At 39.4% G+C, this 19,572-nt stretch overlaps 1 protein-coding gene across 5 annotated transcripts in view; it reads right to left on the bottom strand.

The window, feature by feature from the left end:
• Window positions 1–19,572, bottom strand: part of Lars2 (leucyl-tRNA synthetase 2, mitochondrial) — a 138,129-nt gene that overhangs the window by 97,340 nt on the left and 21,217 nt on the right. For 4 of the 5 annotated variants that reach the window (XM_046437201.2, XM_058576516.1, XM_058576517.1 and 1 more), the window contains exons 4-5: window positions 13,536–13,627; window positions 11,292–11,352 (exon numbers count right to left, since the gene is read on the bottom strand). In XM_046437201.2, coding sequence (XP_046293157.1) covers window positions 11,292–11,352; window positions 13,536–13,627 — 153 coding nt within the window. Of the gene's footprint in view, window positions 1–11,291; window positions 11,353–13,535; window positions 13,628–19,572 lie in introns of those variants that run through there. The other variant, XM_058576518.1, reaches the window with a different exon arrangement.

Here is a 19,572-nt window from a genome sequence, read left to right as displayed (position 1 = left end):
AGAGAGTATACTCAATTATCCAGGTGAGCACATAATAATCAAATGTGCCTATAAAAATTGGTATCTTTCTTTAACTGGAGTCAGAAAGATTTATAGCATAAGAGGGAATGAATGTATTACTAGAGGATCCTGTGGAAAGCTGGAGGAGGAATGCAGGCAGCCTCCAGGAGCGAGGACCAGCCCTGGTTAATAGTGGCAGGGACACAGAGAGCCACCCTACAAATGCTGAAGAGATGAATTCAGTCAATATCCCAAATGAGTTTGGAAGTGGATTCCCCCCCAGAGTATCCACCTGTCTACACCTGGAATGTGGCCTTGTAAGACCCTGGCAGATGTCGCCAATGAGCCCACCCAGATTTCTGACCTACAGAAGCTGTGAGATAATAAGTTTACGCTGTTTTAAGAGGCGAGCCTTAGGTACTTTGCTGTGGTGGCAATGGTTAACAAATGCAGGGGACCTGTCTAGATTAAAACCAGCAATAAAAGACTTTCCTGGGACAAGTGAGAATTCACATATAGACTGGAGATTAGATATTATGGAGTTACTGTTAATTTCCTGGGTTGTCTAAACAGCACTGTGGTTAATAGGAGACAGGAATGCTGAAGTACACAGGGTAACGCGCCATGAGGTCTACAAGTTACACTTGAATAATTCAGAGAAAAAAAATAAAATGAATTTATACAAAAGCAAATACGGCAACAGTTATTGAATCTACGCAGAAAGCATATGGTGGTTGCACTATTTCTTCGACTTTTCTGAATGTTTGAAAAAATTTTATTTTTACAATAAAAAACTGAAGAAAAATTGTTGTAAAGAAGGTAGACATCAAAGAACACATACCAAGTAATTCAATTTCTGTAACTTTTGTTAACATCTGTTTAAAAAAAAATCAAACAAAACACAGATGTAAATAAAGAGTTCTACAGATACAGGTAAAGAGACCTGTGCAACAATATGAATGTACTTGATACCACTGAACTGGTTAAGATGGTCAAGTTTATGTTATGTGCATATTACCACAACAAAAAATCATCTGGAAAAAAAATTAAAAGAAACACATATGTAGGTGGTAAAACTATATTGATCGTACTATTAGTAATGATCATGAATGTCAAAACAGAGGTCACCTGCAGTGAGGAGAGATGGAGTATAAAAGGGCGGGGGGCATATTTTGAGCTTCTGGGAGCTGGTGATGTTTTCTTTCTTTCTTTTTTTCCCCCTCTGGTGGCAGGGATTGAATCCAGGGGTACTTACCCACTAAGCCCCAATTTCTTAGCCCTTCTTTATATTTTATTTTGAGACTGGATCTTGCTAAATTGCTTAGGGCCTAACTAAGCTGCTGAGGCTGGCTTTGAACTCACTATCCTCCTTCCTCAGCCTCTCAAGCTGCTGGGATTATGGGTATGCACCACTGTGCCTTGCTTATTTCTACATGACAATGTATTAAGCTATATGTACATGGTTTATGCTCTAGTCTATATTTTATAGTGAAAGGAAGTGATAAAAATAAATATAAATAAAAATAATCCCTGTATTTAGAAAAATACTGTCTAATATTTATCTGCCTCCTGGCCCTCCTTTTTCTGGAGATAGGTCTCACTGTGTTGACCAGGCTGTCCTTAAACGCCTAGGCTCAAGGGACTCTCCTACATCAGCTTCCAGAGTAGCTGGGACTATGTACAGGCATAAGCCACTGTGCCAGGCTTATTTTTTAAGTTTTGATTTTATTATTTGTTTATATTTACTCTTTCCTATGTTTCTTCTTTCTAAAGAAGAGAAACAAAATCACTGAAATTCTGGGGGGTGGAGCCTAGAAATCTAAGTTTTAACAAGTTCTTCTGGTGATTCTGGTGCTCATTCTGGTCTCAGTACACTAAAAAAAATCATCTTTGTTATTTTCATGAAATAATGACTTCATCTTCCAGACCTTTTAAATATTGCTTCCACCATACCTAAAGCTCACTGTACCATCCATTCACACTCATGCATTCTATCAGAGCTTGTAGCTGGCTGATGTGCAAAACTAATCTGCAGGCTAATTCAGCCGTAGGGAGAGAGGTTTTGTGCACTTATTTTCAAAGGCATTTAAAGAGTAATCTAATGTCTCCCAATAACAAGAAGCATTCTCCTGGAAAAGAGCCATGACTCAGAGGGGAAATAGATCATGCTGACCATGTGTTAAAGGCACGATCCATCACCAAAACCTAGGCCTTCAAGATAGGCATAGGTCTTGCCTCCTGAAAACAAGTATCAAGCATTAAATGGGGAAGTTCTCTTCCATTAGTCAGATGTCCCCTTTGATAGGGACAGGCTCATGACTACCAGCCGGGACTGTGGACAAAACAAAAGAATTTCCTTAAATGGCCACATTTACTGAGTATCCTCAGGAGACCTCTTTCTTTAGTTAGGGTCAAAGAGTCCAAGAAAACTACTACCTTGGCAGAGGCGAAGAAAAACCCACCTTCCATGTTTCAGACTGGCAAGCACTGAGCTGGCCTGACCACAGAGGTCAACTGGGTGGGTGCCACTTATTAATGAGGAGACAAGGTCCTGACCTCAAGATGATGGCACAGATCGGAACACCAACCATTCTGTAGCAGCACGGACTTTCCTGTAAATAAACAGGTAAGTGCCCAAAGAAAACCAGCCAAATCATATCAGCTAAAATAAAGGTAACACTGTCCCCTCCCAATATCCGGTCCCAACCAAAGGGAAATCCTCTGGTAAAAGACTCTGAGGGAGAACCAGTAATCCAGAGCCAGAGATCTGCCAAACTGCTTCACCTCTGTGAGGATTTTTGAAAGGGGACTAGGAGAGTAAAGCACTCCCAGTGCCTGTTACCAGTTGTCAAGGCAACCAGCTCAGGGCTCTCACAATGGAAGCTTCTCAACCATGTTTTCAGGTGCTCACCGGCTCCCAAGTTCTTTTTGTTTTAAGCTATTCTTTAAATACTTAAAAAAAATTTTAAAAAAATATATCTCCCTATTCTTCTGGAGGCCTCATTATTTCTTAGAGTTGAGTCCTTCCTATCAGACCAGTCCTCTACATGAAGTGCCAAGGTAGTAAGCACTCCGAGAACAATAATAATCTTCACTTTGCAGTTATATAAATTGGCTGACTTTGAAAATAAACTCAGGTATGGATGATGCAAAGAGACTGTTTTGGGGATGGAAAAAGGGTTTGCTCCTCCACCATGGTAACAACATGTGGGTGGGAAAGAAAAGGCTCAAACAAAGACCTGCAGACTCGAGCAAATGAGTCCACAGTAGGAAAAAAAAAAAAAAAAGATATCTAACATAACTACAGAAATGTGCAAACTGGTATTCCATGACCTAAGGTACTGTTAACTGTTCTATGCTATGATATTCGAGTTGTGATTACAAGAAAACGAGCAAGTAAGACAGATAAGAGGCTTTGCATTTTTAGCAACATATACTAAATTCTTTACATATGGAATTGTATCATGATCAGAGAGAAACAGAAATGAAGATACATGTGCTACGGATGCCATGACCCTAAGAAGCTACCCTACTTTATGCAGGCTTTAAGGTACTGATAGCCAAAACCTGGAAGAGGTCAAAGTCACCCAAAGCCCTATTCTCATGAGAAATGCGGGTGGAGTACAGCACTCATGTGGCTCTGCCATCCCTGGCTTCCCTTCACATGTGACCTCACCCACAGTTCTGCAGACAAGTCCCTCTTAGCCCACGTGGCCCATGGGGAGAGTACAAGGTCACATTTCAGTTTGTTTTAATGGATAATAGTCTTAGGGGGCAGCAATTCTGTGCTCGCCTGGCCTAGAAATGGGCAAAGCAGTCAACCTTATTGCTGGGCACAAGAATGTACAGAAGACTGAGACAGAGTAGGAGAAAGAAATCAGACACAGACACAGACACAATGAAAATGAGTGCAAATAAAAACGCAAGATCTCTGCAATAAACTCAGAAAATAGTCAACTTTTGATTATGTCATTGACAGAAAACCAGAAGAGTTGAGTTAATCCAAACATCATTTATGCTCAGTCCTGGAATATTCCCTCTTTGCTTTAATTTTCAATGAAGTATGACTGTGTGGAGATTGCTCAGTAAGCACCATAAACAAACAACAAGGCTCTCCTCTGGAAAGTTCCACAGTCAATACTTTGAATCTTATTTGGTTTGAGCTTTTTTTTTTTCTTTTTCTTTTTATACTTGTCTGACTTTGAAGGGAACTCCTAGGGACTGTTCCTAAAATGACTGTTCAGATGATTCCTGATGAAAACCAGGCCCGAGTCTATTCCAATCAAGAATCATCACCAGAACCACCTCAGGCACCAGGACACTGGGGAGGTGGCAGAGATCAAAGTCAGAGCCACATCTGCTTCAAAGGGCCTCATCAAATGACTTAGAAGCTAACTCTGTAACATGAAATGGAACTCACAAAACCATCCCCGTGGGTCAGTTCATTATCACCCAATTATAATTGAACCTTAAAATATAGAAAGCTGTTACAGTTTGGATCTTAAATGTCCCCCAAAGCCCATATATTAAAGACCAGGTATTCATTTCCAGTTTGGCACTATTTGGAGGTGGGTGAACCTTTAGAAGGTAGGGTCTAGTGGGAGGTTTTAGGTTATGGAAGAGGGTGTCCTCAAAGAGGATTGTGGGTCCCTGGTTGCTTTTTCTTTTCTCTTTTGTTCCTGGCCATGAGATAAACAGCTTTGCCATGCCACATGCTTCCTACCATGACATGCTGACTTGCCACAGGCCCAGTGGTATTGGGCCCATCAAATCATGAACTAGAACCTCCAAAACTGTGAACCAAAATAAACCTTTTCTCTTTGTAAGTTGATTGTCTTGGGTATTTATTACAGTAATGCAAAGCTGACTAACACAAATGCAATTCACACTTTCTCAGGAAGGCTGCTGACTATTCCCAAAAGGCACTGAGTGTTCCACAAAGAAACATCCTACTCTCCACCCCACCTTTCTCTCTCAGTGCACAGTTTGGAATTTCATTTCTTCTTTACTCTTCTCTCAGTAAATGTTCAACTATTCACATTCAGCTTCCAATTTGTTACTTTCCTTCTCCTCAGTATGATACAAGCTGTTTGGGGACTAACATCTGAGAAAGTGAAACACTGTACCATGCTAAGAGAGGATCTCTGATTATCATTCTGGCTCACCAGAAATGCATTAATTCCAGGAATGCATACATGTTTTTCAATCCAGAGAATTAAGCTTTTTATGTAAGGAAGATGAGGATGCAGTTCAAGAGCAGGACCACTCTACGGGACTCCTTGCCCAAGGAGAGGCAGGAAGAAGGAAGGCTGTCACGAGTTGGATTTAAAGATGGCTTTCTGCCTGGAGGAGGAAGATAACATTTCTGAGCCACTGTATTTTAAAAACTCTTCTAATTGTTGGCTAGCCATCTGATGAATGATCTTTTTTTTTTTTAATGAGACTTTAGGAATATTGTTTGTGAAGGGAACAGATTTGCCTCAACAATTCAATAAACAGTTTCCTCTCTCTCCTCACTTTCTGCTTTGTATGCACCAAGCAGATGGCAAAGGTTTAATCAAAAAATGCGTATGGACTTTTGGGCAAGAGGGCATCATGAACACACACATCTAAACTTGTTTCCATTACTCTCATTAAAATGACTAACAGAATATAAAGATGGAGGTGAGGGTGTTCAACAGGGCTATGCCAATGCTGGAAACAACAGAAGGTGCCATCAACATGCCAGAAATGCCAAGGAATTATAGCAGATAGGTCCAGAAGAAAAATGCCACAAGCCAAAAACATATCCCCTTCTTAGGAACTGGCTGATTCTTGAGAAGCAGGGCTCTGGCGCCCCTATTTCAAAGGGGAAGGCAGAGGAGGCCATGGGGCTCTGGGCAGAGGCAAAGTCTATAAATTGGACCCCTCTGGCATGGTAGCTCAGCAACACTTTGAGCACTCATGTTCAGAGTACATCCATGACACCAACTCATACTGAGCAAAGATCAGACCTAAGAGAACGATGCACCAGAGCAGTAAGTTCTCCAAACCCAGACCTAAGGAAATGACGCAGAGAACATGACAGAGCTTCCCCTCCCCTCCCCTGGGGCTGAAGGGATCTCTGAATTGGCATACTAGTCCACCTTACTTGGGAATGGGGGAAGGGAGCAGTCCACGAAGTGTCTACAGGATTCTGGAACAAATAAGGAGAACATAGCATTCCAAACTGTAAAAAAGACTTATTACAAGAAGCCAAAACACATTTTCAAGAGCATCTCCTTGTGTTGAAGAATACTTTTGAAGATAAATGGTCTTAACAGATGACTAAGAGGAGAAGACGAAGAAGGAATAGGAGGAGGAGAAGAAGGAGGAGGAGAAAGAGGAGAAGGAAGAGGAGAAGGAGAAGGAGAGAAGGTGAAGGAAGTGGAGATGAAGAGGGGAGAAAGAGGAGGAGGGGCGGGGAAAGCAGTAGGAGCTGGTCTAGAAAAAGCACCACTTCTTTTCCTGAGAAAGAAAATGGAAATTGAACAAGATAAGGAAAAATTCTAATAAATCTAAAAATATAACAGCAAAATTAATATTTCTACTAAAAGCTATGCTAAACAACACTGATTCTACATAAACAGAATCAGTGAAACCAAGCATGAGAAGTTCTTCTAGAAGGCGGAGAAAAAAAAGATGATCAAAATCTTAGTGTATGTGCTGCCAAATTGAGCACAAGGTGACCAAAATCATGACAGACCTGGGAAATCAAACTCATGAAGGTCAGTGAGTGCACAGGTATGGTCAGCACTCTGCAAAGGATTCCATGTAAGATCCACAGGAAAGATCCCGCCCCCAACTATGGATCACAAGTTCATAGACCAAGCCCCAGGCAAATTAAAGCCAAAAGACCAACTCTGAGATACATTCTGATGAGAATGTCAAATGGCCAAGGCAGAGAAAGAAAGAACCCAACAAGGATCAGAATGGAGTAGAAGAGTACAATACACACAGACTTAATTCTGGCTGGCCTTAGACTTCTCTATCAAAAGACAATGGATCAGGTAGTGGTGGCTAGGTAAATCTCTACATGTGATTAAATTGCATAAAACAACTACTATTACTATCATAAATATGAACACACAAGTGACTTCAAGTAAAAACTGAAGAAATCTGAATAAGATTTGTGCTCTCATTACTAGTATTATGCTGGTATCAATTTCCTGATTTCAATATTATACTTTGCCAAATGATTTCTGTTATGATCCTGACAACTTCCTGTGAGCCTGTAAGTATTAAAAAAAAGAAGAAAATTGATTGAGATCCACCACAAAAATGTGAAAGAAAAAATATAAAAAGATAAAACCAAAATATTGCTATTCATATTCAGCAGAGAGTCATTCTTGGTTATGAAAACAGTGAGTAATGTTAGAGGATCCGAAGGAAGACTTAAAACAAGATGCAAAAAACAGTTTTTAAAGGACAGATGTAAAAGGTCTACTGATAATCAATGAATTTAAGATCATTAAATTTAATTAATTGTTATGGATATGATTATAAAACTGGAAGCAAATATCAAATATAATGTTTAAAGAAATAGACATGATCTGAAAAATTGTAGCACAACAGTACATTAGGCCTAGGATCTCAGAATATAAAAACAAACAAAAACAAACCCTTAGAATAGATTAAGAAAGTGGAAAGTGGAACTGTTACTACTTTCTTTTTTTTTTTTAAATATTTATTTTTTAGTATTCGGCAGACACAACATCTTTGTTTGTATGTGGTGCTGAGGATCGAACCCGGGCCGCACGCATGCCAGGCAAGCGCGCTACCGCTTGAGCCACATCCCCAGCCCACTACTTTCTTTATGTTACAAGGGGACCAAGAAAAATACACTGCTTTATTTTTTTATGTTGATACCAAGGATGTGTTGTTTAAGAATGAAACAAAACAAAACAAAAACCTTTAAAATTATCTCTTAGCAGAGTACAAAATAGAATTAATATTTTTTAAATCTCTAGAGAAAAAAAATCCAAATTTCAAATACTATGACAAAAGAAGAACACTTAAAACTATGTTTTAAAAAGTCTAGTTGGAAAATAAGTATGTTGTGAAAATAATTTTCACTTTCCTATTAGACACAAGGATTCCAGATTAGTCAAGAGATTTCCCCATGTATTTTGCTTGTATTTTAGATTTTTAGATTAATTACATCTACCAATTGATATACCAAAAGAAATCAATAAATAAAGCCCAAATTGTTTATTTTATTTTTTAAAATGGGTAAACATATCAGGGAAACAGAAACACAAAAAAATAGAAATGGCACTGTTAATATACAATGAAGAAACTTCTGTTGTCAGGTATTAAAATGAGTTATAAAGCAATTATAGTCAAAAAGTAGTTTCATAAAGACATAACAAGTAGATCAAATAAACAGAAATAGAACTTAGTGTTTAATGATAGTATAAAAGATTCTACTCTACAATAAAGGTAGCCTTTTAGTCAATGAGGAGAAAAAGGATTATTGGAAAATACAAAAATGACTCATAAAACCCTAACTCAGAAACAATTGATAATATAGAAAAAGTAGTATTCATAACAAAATAAAAATCATTAAGAAAAGGAAATATAAGCCAGGTGCAGTGAGCACACCTGTAATCCCAGTGGCTTAGGAGGCTGAGACAGGAGGATCACAAGTTCTAGGCCAGCCTCAGCAATTTAACAAGGCCCTAAGCAACTTAGCAAGACTCCATCTCAAAATAAAAAATAAAAAAGGGCTGGGGATGCAGCTCAGTGGTAAAAACAGCCCTGGGTTAAATCCCCAATACCAAAAAAAAAAAAAAAGAAGGAAGGAAGGAAAGGACAAAAACCCTCTACCTATATGGGCAAAAGATTTGATTAGATCATTCACATACACCCTAAATTCAAATATTCATTAAACACATGAAAAAAACTTCCTATCAAGGGCTAGGGGTATAGCTCAGTTGGTAGAGTGCTTCCCTCACATGTACAAGGCCCTGGGTTCAATCCCCAGCACTACAAAAAACAAAAAACAAAACGAAACAAAAAAAAAAACACCCCTCCCATCACAAATAAAAAAAGAAATACCAATGAAACACTGCACAGTATCTTGGGAGTATAAGCCTATACAACCTTTATGGAGGATAATTTGGCACTAAGTACCACCAGCCTTAAGCCTATTCTTGTTTTTTTTGGTGTTTTTTTTTTTTTTTTTTGAGATTTTAGATTTCTGCTCCAAGTGTGGAGAATGTGCAGAGCAGCCATAGTGTGGTCAGTGGATTACCCCAGCCTGCCAACTGGGTGACCAGCCATAAAATGAAATCAGTGAAAGTATCTGCTTTTAGAGCCTTGAGATAATCATAACCTACATGGTACCTGCCACAGCAACCATGGGCGACAGCGGTAGAGAACAGTGATGTTTGGCCATAGCACTAGAGGTTCAAAATCCTTTATGTGAAACCCCTGCAGCCTAATATGCTTTAGAATTAAGACCTTTTTTGGATATTAAAACAAAAATAACAGTACAATTACCTAACTAGGTCTGGGGTAATAGCTGATAACTTTACTATTCCTACTTAAAAATCTTTGAATATTAATTTTAAGTGAAATATCAATTCAGGTCAGGTGTTGCAGTCCAATAAGTTACAAAAATACTTTCATTTTTTCAGAGCTTTCTGGACTTCAGATTTGCACAAGAGGGACTGAGAACCTGTATTTATAGCAGAAATATTAGAATTTATCTAAATGCATAGGAATAAGGGATAGATTTTAAAAGTTATATTCATAAAAAGGAAAAATCCATAGCTGCAAAAATAGCTTTTTCAAAGAATATTTAACAAAATGTGAAATATTCATGAATACTAGGTAAAATAAGCAAGATTTTAAAATATGCATTATGTAGGAAAGGGCACAGCTCAGTTATGGATTACTTGTCTAAGTACACAAGGCCCTGGGTTCAACCCTCAGTACCACACACACACACACACACACACACACACACACACACTACAAATTAAATTTTTAAGTAAATCATATAAATGTTTATAATTGCAGAACAAAAGAATGCAAGGAACCATACCAGGATATTAACTTAGCTATACTATGTTCTTTATACTTTTCTGAATAATATTCTATGATAATCAGGAAAACAATTCTCAAGTCATTTATGTTTAACTCTCCTGTATAGGACTAGGTCAGTTATCGTTCTAGGAGGCTAGAGAATCTACCTTTTCCCTTAAGGAATATTAACATGTAACATGTTCTGGACATGACTCAGCTCTCTCTGCATGAGATTGTATTTCATTCTCTATCAATGATTTTCCACTGGCACCTTAGGACAGCCTGGCCCAGACACCAGGCCTTTTTAACACTTCTGTCAAATGAAACACTGATGGTCTTGCAACTCGATGATAGAAAGGGCATCAGAGGTGCAATTAGAAATTGATTTAAACCCTCCTTAATCTAAAGGAGTGATGAAAAAAAAATTCAAGGCCTTTTCACTGTACTCATTAAATTTTAATCATTTAAGAAATTGTTGGGGAGGAAGAGATCTCACCTAGGTTTATTTCAGGGCTCTCTTGAATAAAGGGCTATAAACTTAATGGCACAAGCAATGAATCCCCAATATTCTGTGGAGTACGGGAAATGCTGAGAGGTATCATGGCATGGAAGGGGCCCTTTGTGGAGGGGACAAGCAGCAGTCCACCATATCTAACAGATACTCCTTCATGTCTAAGAAGTGGTCTCTGACCAGAGCTTTGAAAGACTCACTTCACAGTCTTCCATGAATTCCTCCTGGGTCTGGAATTTTCCACTGTTTGCGGGGGCATAACAGTAAAACTGTTATACACCAAAAAGGTAATATGTGACTGAATCATTATAGGCTGTTACGAGCCTCAATTATGAACTTGGTACAAAAATGTAACTAAATGGTCAATCAAGAACACTAATCACCTAAAGGACCAGTGAGTTGGTATTTAATCACTTTTATGTAGATTCTAATAGACTTTTTAAACCATTGCAGAGAGCAAAAGAAATCCTTGTTCAAAGCTTTTGCCACACACACAAAATAAACATAGTTAAATAAGAAGTTAATTCTCTTAGCTTAATCCCACAGAAAATTACTTGTTTGCAGACAAATTATCCACTCAGGATACTTTGGTATTTGTGGAGAGCTAGTCCTTCCCTCCAGCTCCCCACCTCCCTCCCTTCTCTTCTCCCAATCCAAACAAGAGGAACAGTCCCCTGAAATCAGGCCCTTCCTAAGAATTTTGACCTCCCAAGAGGAAGGGCTGACTTACCCTGTCCCAGCTGAAACACAGGCCCAGTTGGTCCAGCTGTTTCCTCATGTGTTTAATATTACTGTGAAACAAAGGAAAGCAAGTTTGATTTTGAGAGGGGTTAAAACCATAAAGAAACTATTCTTTGAGAACATGGAGGGAAACTGGAAAAGTATAGATGATTCAGAGGGGCTCTAAGTGTTATTTTGCTCTGGCAAAAAAGAAATAAAATAACCACTAAGAATCAGTGAAAATACCAATGTATTAGAAAATACTTTTTTTTTCTTCTTTTTTGAGAGTTACCATCTTCTTAGATTAGAAGAGACTCATTATTTGGAGACATACACAATCAATAGAAATAACAGTGGTCTTGGCCCTGGGAGATGCTCCTTCCTGGGCCATTCAGATAGACAACAACTCCTGGCCCGTCCACATGCCTGAATTTAGCACAGATTTAAGTCAAACAATTATAAGTCTTAAAGTGATTAGAGCTGGGTATAGTGGTGGATGCCTATAATCCCAGCGACTCAGGAGGACAACACAGGAGGATTGCAAGTTTGAGGCCAGCATGGGCAATTTAGTGAGAGCTTGTCTCAAAATTAAAAAAAAAAAAAAAATGTGTGTGAGTGTGGCAGGTAGCTGGGGATATGGCTTACGATAGAATGTTTGCCTAGCATGTACGAGGCCCTGGGTTCAATCCCAAGAACTATAAGAAAATTAAAAATCTAAATGAACAAATTGTGGGAATTCAAAGAAAATCATAAGAGTACTTTGTCAATCAAAAAACGAAAACTAAAACTGTCCAATATCTATGAAGTAGGGAGGAAACTGAGTTAATTAATTTATAATATGGAATAAGGAAATGCATCATTTTTTAAAAGGACTAACACATTTCAATGCTGCCTCTTTCAATTCAAGCAGACTTGAAAATATGAAAAACCATGAAAAGTCTTCTGTCATCTCTGATTAGCTAATAATAGCTTATTTATGAGCCAAACATTTTGTAGAAAAGTGCTAATCTTTATCTAGTCACATGAGGTAGGAATTATGACTATCCTAGTTTTATAGTTGGTAAACAAAGGCACAGAATAGTTAAGAAGTATGCTCAGAATAAACAGCTAGCAAGAAGGAAAGGCAGGATTCGCATCTAGGTGCTAACTACTATACTAAAGGGGCACCAAACTTTCTGTAACAGGCTAGAGGAATGTTTTTAGATTTGTAAGTCACATAGTCTCTGACACAACTACTCAACTCCACCATTGTATCATGAAAGCAGTGAGGGGCAATATGTAAATAAATGCACATAACTGTGTTCCAATAAAACTTTATTTATATTAAGAAGTAGGGATGGATTTGGCCCATAGGTCATAGTTTCCCAATCCCTACTATAGCTTACATCAAATTTGAGGTATATTTGATCATTTTATTTAAAATATCACCTCCTTTTTTTATTACTCCTATTAATCTAGAATTCACCATAAGTGGAAGAATAGAAACTAGGGGTTAAGAAGAAGAAAAGAAAAGTAGATATAACAGTAGAAGTCCAATAGTTCTAGAAAGTAGCCTTGGGCAAGGGAAAGCAGAGGGAGGTGAAAGACACTGGGGACAAACCCAGGAAGTGCCCTTTTATATCTCTGAGGAGTGAGGAGAAAAAGGTCTCAAGTCTTTGTAAAAGGGGCTGATGCTGTGGGCCCAGAAGATTCTGCTGTGTTCTGGTGTGAGGCGCTCAAGATTTTACCAGGAAGAAGAGGGATGGACACTGTTGGCCCACTGTACATGGAAGATGGCGGGGGGGGGGGGGGCGTGCTGGGGAGAAAGCCACAGCCAGCATCAAGTACCATGTATTTCCATATTGACTAAGTTCCCTTTGCTTGTCAATGATGAAGACAAAATGAACGTTTAGAGAAAATTACAATGTAGTGTTTGAATACAGGTCAAACTATGATCAACAAGACAAGAAGCATTAGAGAAATTTAACAAATGTAACTGTCATTTTTTCTCCCAAATGCAAACGCTCAAAGGACGAGTAACTTGGTAAATAACAAACATCAAAAGAGCATCTTCATGAAAACACCCCTCCTTCTCTGATATTTCTTAGATGAGAACACAGTGTGTTAGAAGACAAACACCAATACAGACAATCCTGTTTATTTCTTGGCAGGCTGAAGTATTTTGTTTGCTTGCTTTATTTTTCATGCATAGCCTGAAAAAAAAATGTTTCAGGTTTTTGTATACAAGTGTTTGAATATACCTGTCAACACATACCTTTGGGTCCAACTTTCTGGGTGCAAATTCCTCTCTATGGCAGCATTTTCAGCAGGCAATCCAAATGCATCCCATCCCATGGGGTTGATGACCTAGCACCGAGAAGACAAACATCAGCCACGGCAAATCACTAAGAGCTATGTGGGTATTCTCTTCTGGGCAACAAACAGCATCCCCTCCTGCTAACATTCTTGATTCCTTCTGGGTGATTTCTAACTATGTGTCTGAGAGCCACCAGGCTGCCTGTGATGTTCGAATGGAAGAGAATTAAGGTTATACGCCAAAGCGCCAATGGCAGTCATCTCTTGAGTCCTTAGTTGTTCTCATAAGTACTTTTTACTTTCTCCTGTTTGTATTGTCTGTAATGAACCCAAACTGTTTTTCTGAAATTGCAAAAAGCTTTCTTCAATTTCAAAAATATGTGCACATAAAATTTATAGACTTTCAAAATACTCATTCATATCAGAATTTTCCAGTTAAGGGGCTGTGTTGTCCAATATGGTAGCCATATATGTGGCTATACATTCAAGCTTAATCAAAATAAAATTTTATTTATTTATTTATTTTTTTGTTTAAATATTTTTTTATTTTTTTTTAGAGAGAGAGAGAGAGAATTTTTAATATTTATTTTTTAGTTCTCGGCGGACACAACATCTTTTGTTTGTATGTGGTGCTGAGGATCGAACCTGGGCCGCACGCATGCCAGGCGAGCGCGCTACCACTTGAGCCACATACCCAGCCCCTCAAAATAAAAATTTAAAGTTGGTTCTTCAGGCTCATTAGCCACTTTCCACATATGCAATAGCCACAATGGCCGATGGCTACATAATCAGATGGTGGAGATATAAAATATGCCATCGCCACAGAAAGTCCTGTTGGACAGAGCTGCACTGAATGTGCACCATGACTGATAACCAGAGATCCAGCTCTACCTTCACCTAAGCAGGTCCATCTGGAGAGGCCCAGGCCACTGTCTTTCTCCTGAACTCACCTGAGTCCAGCACCCATTCCCATCTTTTGAGTATCACTCAACACCTTACCTGAGCTCACTCCAGATCTGAGAGTTCTGTTGTTCCTCTCTCTTCCTCTCCCTCTTTTTCCCCTACCTGAACCAACACACTCTTTTGAAAGGCCCCCTCCCCATTTCTTCCTGAAATCCATCCCTTTCTTCCTACAGTAAGGAAGGGAATACACCACTACCAGGGATGTGGGAACACATAGCAGCAGACAGTAGGCCTCCACATAATAACCACTGAGACTGTATCTAAGTAGATCTTTTGAGCAAGCCCTATGCAGCATTCATACTAATTTGTAAAATGTCCTATATATTTTAAATTAATTGCAAACTACTTGGGCATAAGGAATGCTCTACATGTAGTTTCCTCATCTTTCCTCAGTCTGTCTTCTATAAATGGGGATAAATTGGTAACTTCATCAGATCATCGTGAGGATTAAATGAGTTAATATAGGAGAAGCACGGAGAATAGTGCCTGCCAGGTAGTAAGTAAAGTGCTGTGTGTAGTGTTGACCATTATTACTTTTATTCCTAAAGATTACTGCCTTCAAACCACTTCCTATAAGATATTTCCATTCTCTTAAGAGCAAAATCTCAAGATCTTGGAGCTTAAAGATTCTTTTGAGACACATCTTCTATTTTACCCCCTTATTTGAAGTGTAAGCAACTGTGGCCCAGCAAGACTGAGGAGCAACCACTTTGAGCCAGGATAGGCCACTAAGAAACTCCTTTCTCCAAATGGATGATTAGTTAGAGTGTAGTTGGCAGCTTCAACAGCAAATTCTCTAAACCTAACTTAACATGCTGCATATAGAAACAATGACGTGAAACACTGTTTACAGACACCAAGGATGGCCTCAGACAGCCAGGTCTCTGCCCCATCAGTTCCCCACTAGTCTCTGAAAATGATCCAGCCACAATGCCACAGACACAGCTTCTCTCCAAGCCAGTTTCCAGGATTTCTAGAAAGCAGCCCCTTCCAGTGGGCCATCTGACTGGCTGTCCACTGCCACCAGCAGGAGTGTAACCATGCAGAGAACCTGAGCTCATGCTCCCACTTCCTGGGATAATGAATATTCAGAGGCACTTGCTGGCGCCACCTCATCACCTACCCCTACAGCAGGACGGGACATTTTCAACTAAAGACATACACCATAAGAAATAAGACTCACTTAAAATTCTACTTCACATATATTCATGTGAGATACACCCATGTACTTCCCTAAGGGTGGGTTGCTTACAGGGAGCCTCAGAAGAAGGTTAGTGCCAGGCATCAGAAATTTTTACCTAAACAGAGCAGACCACACAGGCTCAAAGGGAGAGGTCCTTGGCCCTCCTTTCAGGGAAAGGGACCGAGCAGTTCTTCTTTCCCACATGGTTAATGGTTCACACCAGGTGCTTCGATGGAAAGCAGCCCAGCTGTTCTTGTCGCAGCTGGTTGGAGCAGAGCAGTCCATCAGCAGAAAGCAGCCATCTGTGAATTGGTCAGGGAGGAGCCTGTCTGATGGCCCTGGGCAAGGACACTGCCCTGAAGTAGATGTCACCATATTGGAGGTGGTGGGAGACTGGTCTCACCCAGACCTGCTCTCTGGAAGGGACACAGGCTCAGTAAACAAACATGCTATGGATCTCTCATGCTGGTTCTTGCTCCAGGGCAGCCTGGTTTGCCAGGTTCTGTGCTGTATTTCCCAGTTTGGGCCATCAGGGATGCCCTGGACTTCCCTGAGATGACTCCTAAGCTACTATTTTCAGTTGCTGCATCCATATTTCCTGCTTTTTTTTTTTAAAAAAATTTAATTTGTTCTTTTGGGTTACACATGACAGTAGAATGAATTTTGACATATTATATGCAGTATAACTTCTCATTTTTGTGGTTATACACTATGTGGAGTTTCATTGGTTGTGTATTCATATATGAACACAGGAAAGTTATGTCTGATTCATTCTACTATCTTTCCCATTCCACCCCCGACCTTTCCCCGATTCCTCCCTGTCCACCCCAGTGAACCTCCACTCCTCCCTCCACCCCTATCGTGAGTCACCATCCGCATATCAGACAGAACATTCAGCTTTTGGTTTTGGGGGACTGGCTTATTCACTTAGAGTGAACAAACTGCTTTTAACAAGTAGAACAACACAACACAATGACAAATCAAAGCCAAGCTGACCCTTACCCACTACTCTGCCCATTCCCAGCTCCTTAATATAACCAATAACCCCAGCCTTTGTATTCTTCAAAGCCTCCACCCTCAAACACAGACACAAACATGAAGACATGTATAGGAACTTGCTTATGTCTATGGAAATAGAATCTATTTATAATATATCACTTTATGACCTGCATTTTTTCATTTAACATTATATTGTGGATTTCTTTATAAAATCTGAAAATATGCATATATGTCTTTTTATTTAAAGTTCTACCAATCCCTGAACAGATCCATGCAGTTTTAGCAACCTAATTGGACACATCCCACTTCAGCTGAGAACCTGAGGTCTATTTTTCTCTTGTGAAATGTGACAGACCCTCTCTTGGGAGGTTTCATCCTCCCAAACAGCATCTCTTCATCTGGAAACTGTTTTTCCAATATCACAGGGTTCTGGCCTGGACCACCAATCATAAAGACCCTTCCTCTGGCTACAGGGGAAGCATATGCCTGAATCCTTCCTTTTCCAGGCTGGTCTGAAGCCAGGCCGAGTGCTGGGACAGGAGGAGACTCTCTTTTCTCCTTAGTCCAGGTGGCTCCCCAAAAGCTCCAGGTGACTCTGCCTCACCTCATGGAGATGTCTGAGAAAACAAAACAGAAGGAACTAGGAGAGCTAGAATGCAGCTGGCTTCAAGGAATTGGTCCCAATCCTGGTGAGCCTGTTCCTACAGCATTTCCTTGGATCCTGTGAGTTACATCAGGATCTGTAAAACCAAACAATCAAAACTTCCCTTTCTGCTTAAGCTGATCTGAATTGGGTTACAATCCCTGGCAGCCAAGAATCCTAAGACAAGTACCCTTTGGGACACAGCTTTCCCTTGAATACTGCTTGATCCATAGATGACAAACACTCTCCTGTGATCGCAATTAAGTTTTGCACTTCTTTCTCTTTTTCTTTTAAAGTTTCAGAAGAAAAAAAAAAAAATCCAATGCTAGGGGACATGTGCTGGATTACTTGAAAGTTCTATAATACTTCCACGGACAACACCTGAGTTCTGCTTCCAGCTGCGCTGAGAGTCTCTTAGGACTGCTTCACTGGCAGAATAATGTAACTGTTGTGTAACTGTTCCACAGAAAGGGGAAAACTTAATTACCACTTGGTGTCTTTGTCAGAACTGCCAAAATGGCACGGATTCAATGTTTCTGCCTATTAACATTCTGTTAGGCGCCATCCATATTTTTAAATAAAGTCAATACAGAGACTGTCACAAAAAACCCGTCTGGATTTACGTAATATACTTATTCACTTCTATTTCTGTTTTCAGATGGAATGAACATGAAAAGATATTCTTAGTTCACATGTTTTCCAAGCTGTCTATGAATATGAAATTAGAAAAATCTTCAAAGTTTCTTAATATTTCAGATTCTTATTGAAATTAAAAAAAAATCACACTAGGCAGAAGAAAAGAAGACAGAGTGTGAGAAAGACCTTCTGCATCATGAAGTCAAGTGGCAGTTCTGTCCACCACAGGTCAGATCACTGAAATAAAGGTCCAGTGATCTGGGAAGGGTCCCCTTGATCTTATATCCTGGCTTCCCAGAGCCCCATAAGCAGGTGCAGAGCTCACTCTTATGCTATAAAATGATTCACTCCTGTTGGGGTGGGGGATAAACCGAGGACCTGCAGCAGGATTACAACATACTCAAACCTGCTTCTGTCTCTCAAACAGCAGATTCTATTTTCTGGTAAAATTGTTATGGCTCGTTTACGTGAGAGACAATGTGACAGATGCTTCCTTTGCCAGCCTCATTCATGTCTTGGTCTCTTAAATGTTATTCAGACTAATTACCCCATTCTAGGCATTAGATGCTGCTCTGGGCTAGGGAAGTAGTTCAGTGGTAGAGCATGTACTTAGCATGCAGAGGCCATGACCTGATCCCCAGCCCTGCAGAAAAAAACAAAAACAAAAACAAAAACTGTAGTTTCTTGTCCTTGGATTCTCTATACCAAGACTGTCCAAATCATTCACTAGAACTTTAAACCCTCAGGCTGAGGATATAGCTCAGTTGGTAGAGTGCTTGCTTGCATGCACAAGTGCACAATGCCCTGGGTTAGATCCCCAGTAACAAAAAAAAAAAAAAAAAAAAGAAAAGAAAAAAAGAAAAAACAAAACTTTAAACCCTCCTTTTGGTTTTAAAATTCATAATCCTTTCTATCACCCTAACTTGTTTTAGTTCTTCCTTAGTTAAAGAAGTAACTGCAGGGGGCTGGGGTTTTGGCTCAGTGGTAGAGCACTTGCCTAGCATGTGTGAGGCACTGGGTTCAATTCTCAGTCACTGCATATAAATAATAAATAAAAGGTCCATCAACAACTAAAAAAAAAAAAAATTTTTTTTAAAAAGAAGTAACTACACCTCTAACTTACATGTGCTAACTAGGCAATTTACCCCACCCCACTCCCACCAAAAAAAAAAAACAACTGGCATCTGGATTTATACACTAGGGCTCGCCTGAGTGGTCTCAGTTTCCTAGGAGTTAACCTATTCTTGGGTATGAGTACTTTCTGCAGCTGTAGAATATTTTTCCAGATATTTCATTTCTTTTTTACATCTATTGAAGAAGACATACTTTGAGACATACATCATATCAATTTGGAACAATGGGAACATGACATTGCAGAGAGCGGCAGATGACTAGAATGATAATTTTAAAATAATAAATGCAAAAATATTCAGAGACTGAATTAAGAAGTCCCAATAGCTGAACAAAAAACCCATACAATAAACTTCCAAAGTCTGAAAAACCATCAATTCCACCAAGTTCTTATAACAAATACTTAAAGTATGTTAAACTGAGTGAGAAGCCAAGGGGACA

The sequence above is a fragment of the Marmota monax genome, unplaced genomic scaffold (assembly GCF_021218885.2).
Source record: "Marmota monax isolate L192 unplaced genomic scaffold, Marmota_monax_Labrador192_F-V1.1 WCK01_AAM20220418_F8-fsc00021, whole genome shotgun sequence".
NCBI lineage: Eukaryota > Metazoa > Chordata > Mammalia > Rodentia > Sciuridae > Marmota > Marmota monax.
Note: the sequence above shows the minus strand (reverse complement) of the source record. Positions and strands in the feature narration are given on the sequence as shown.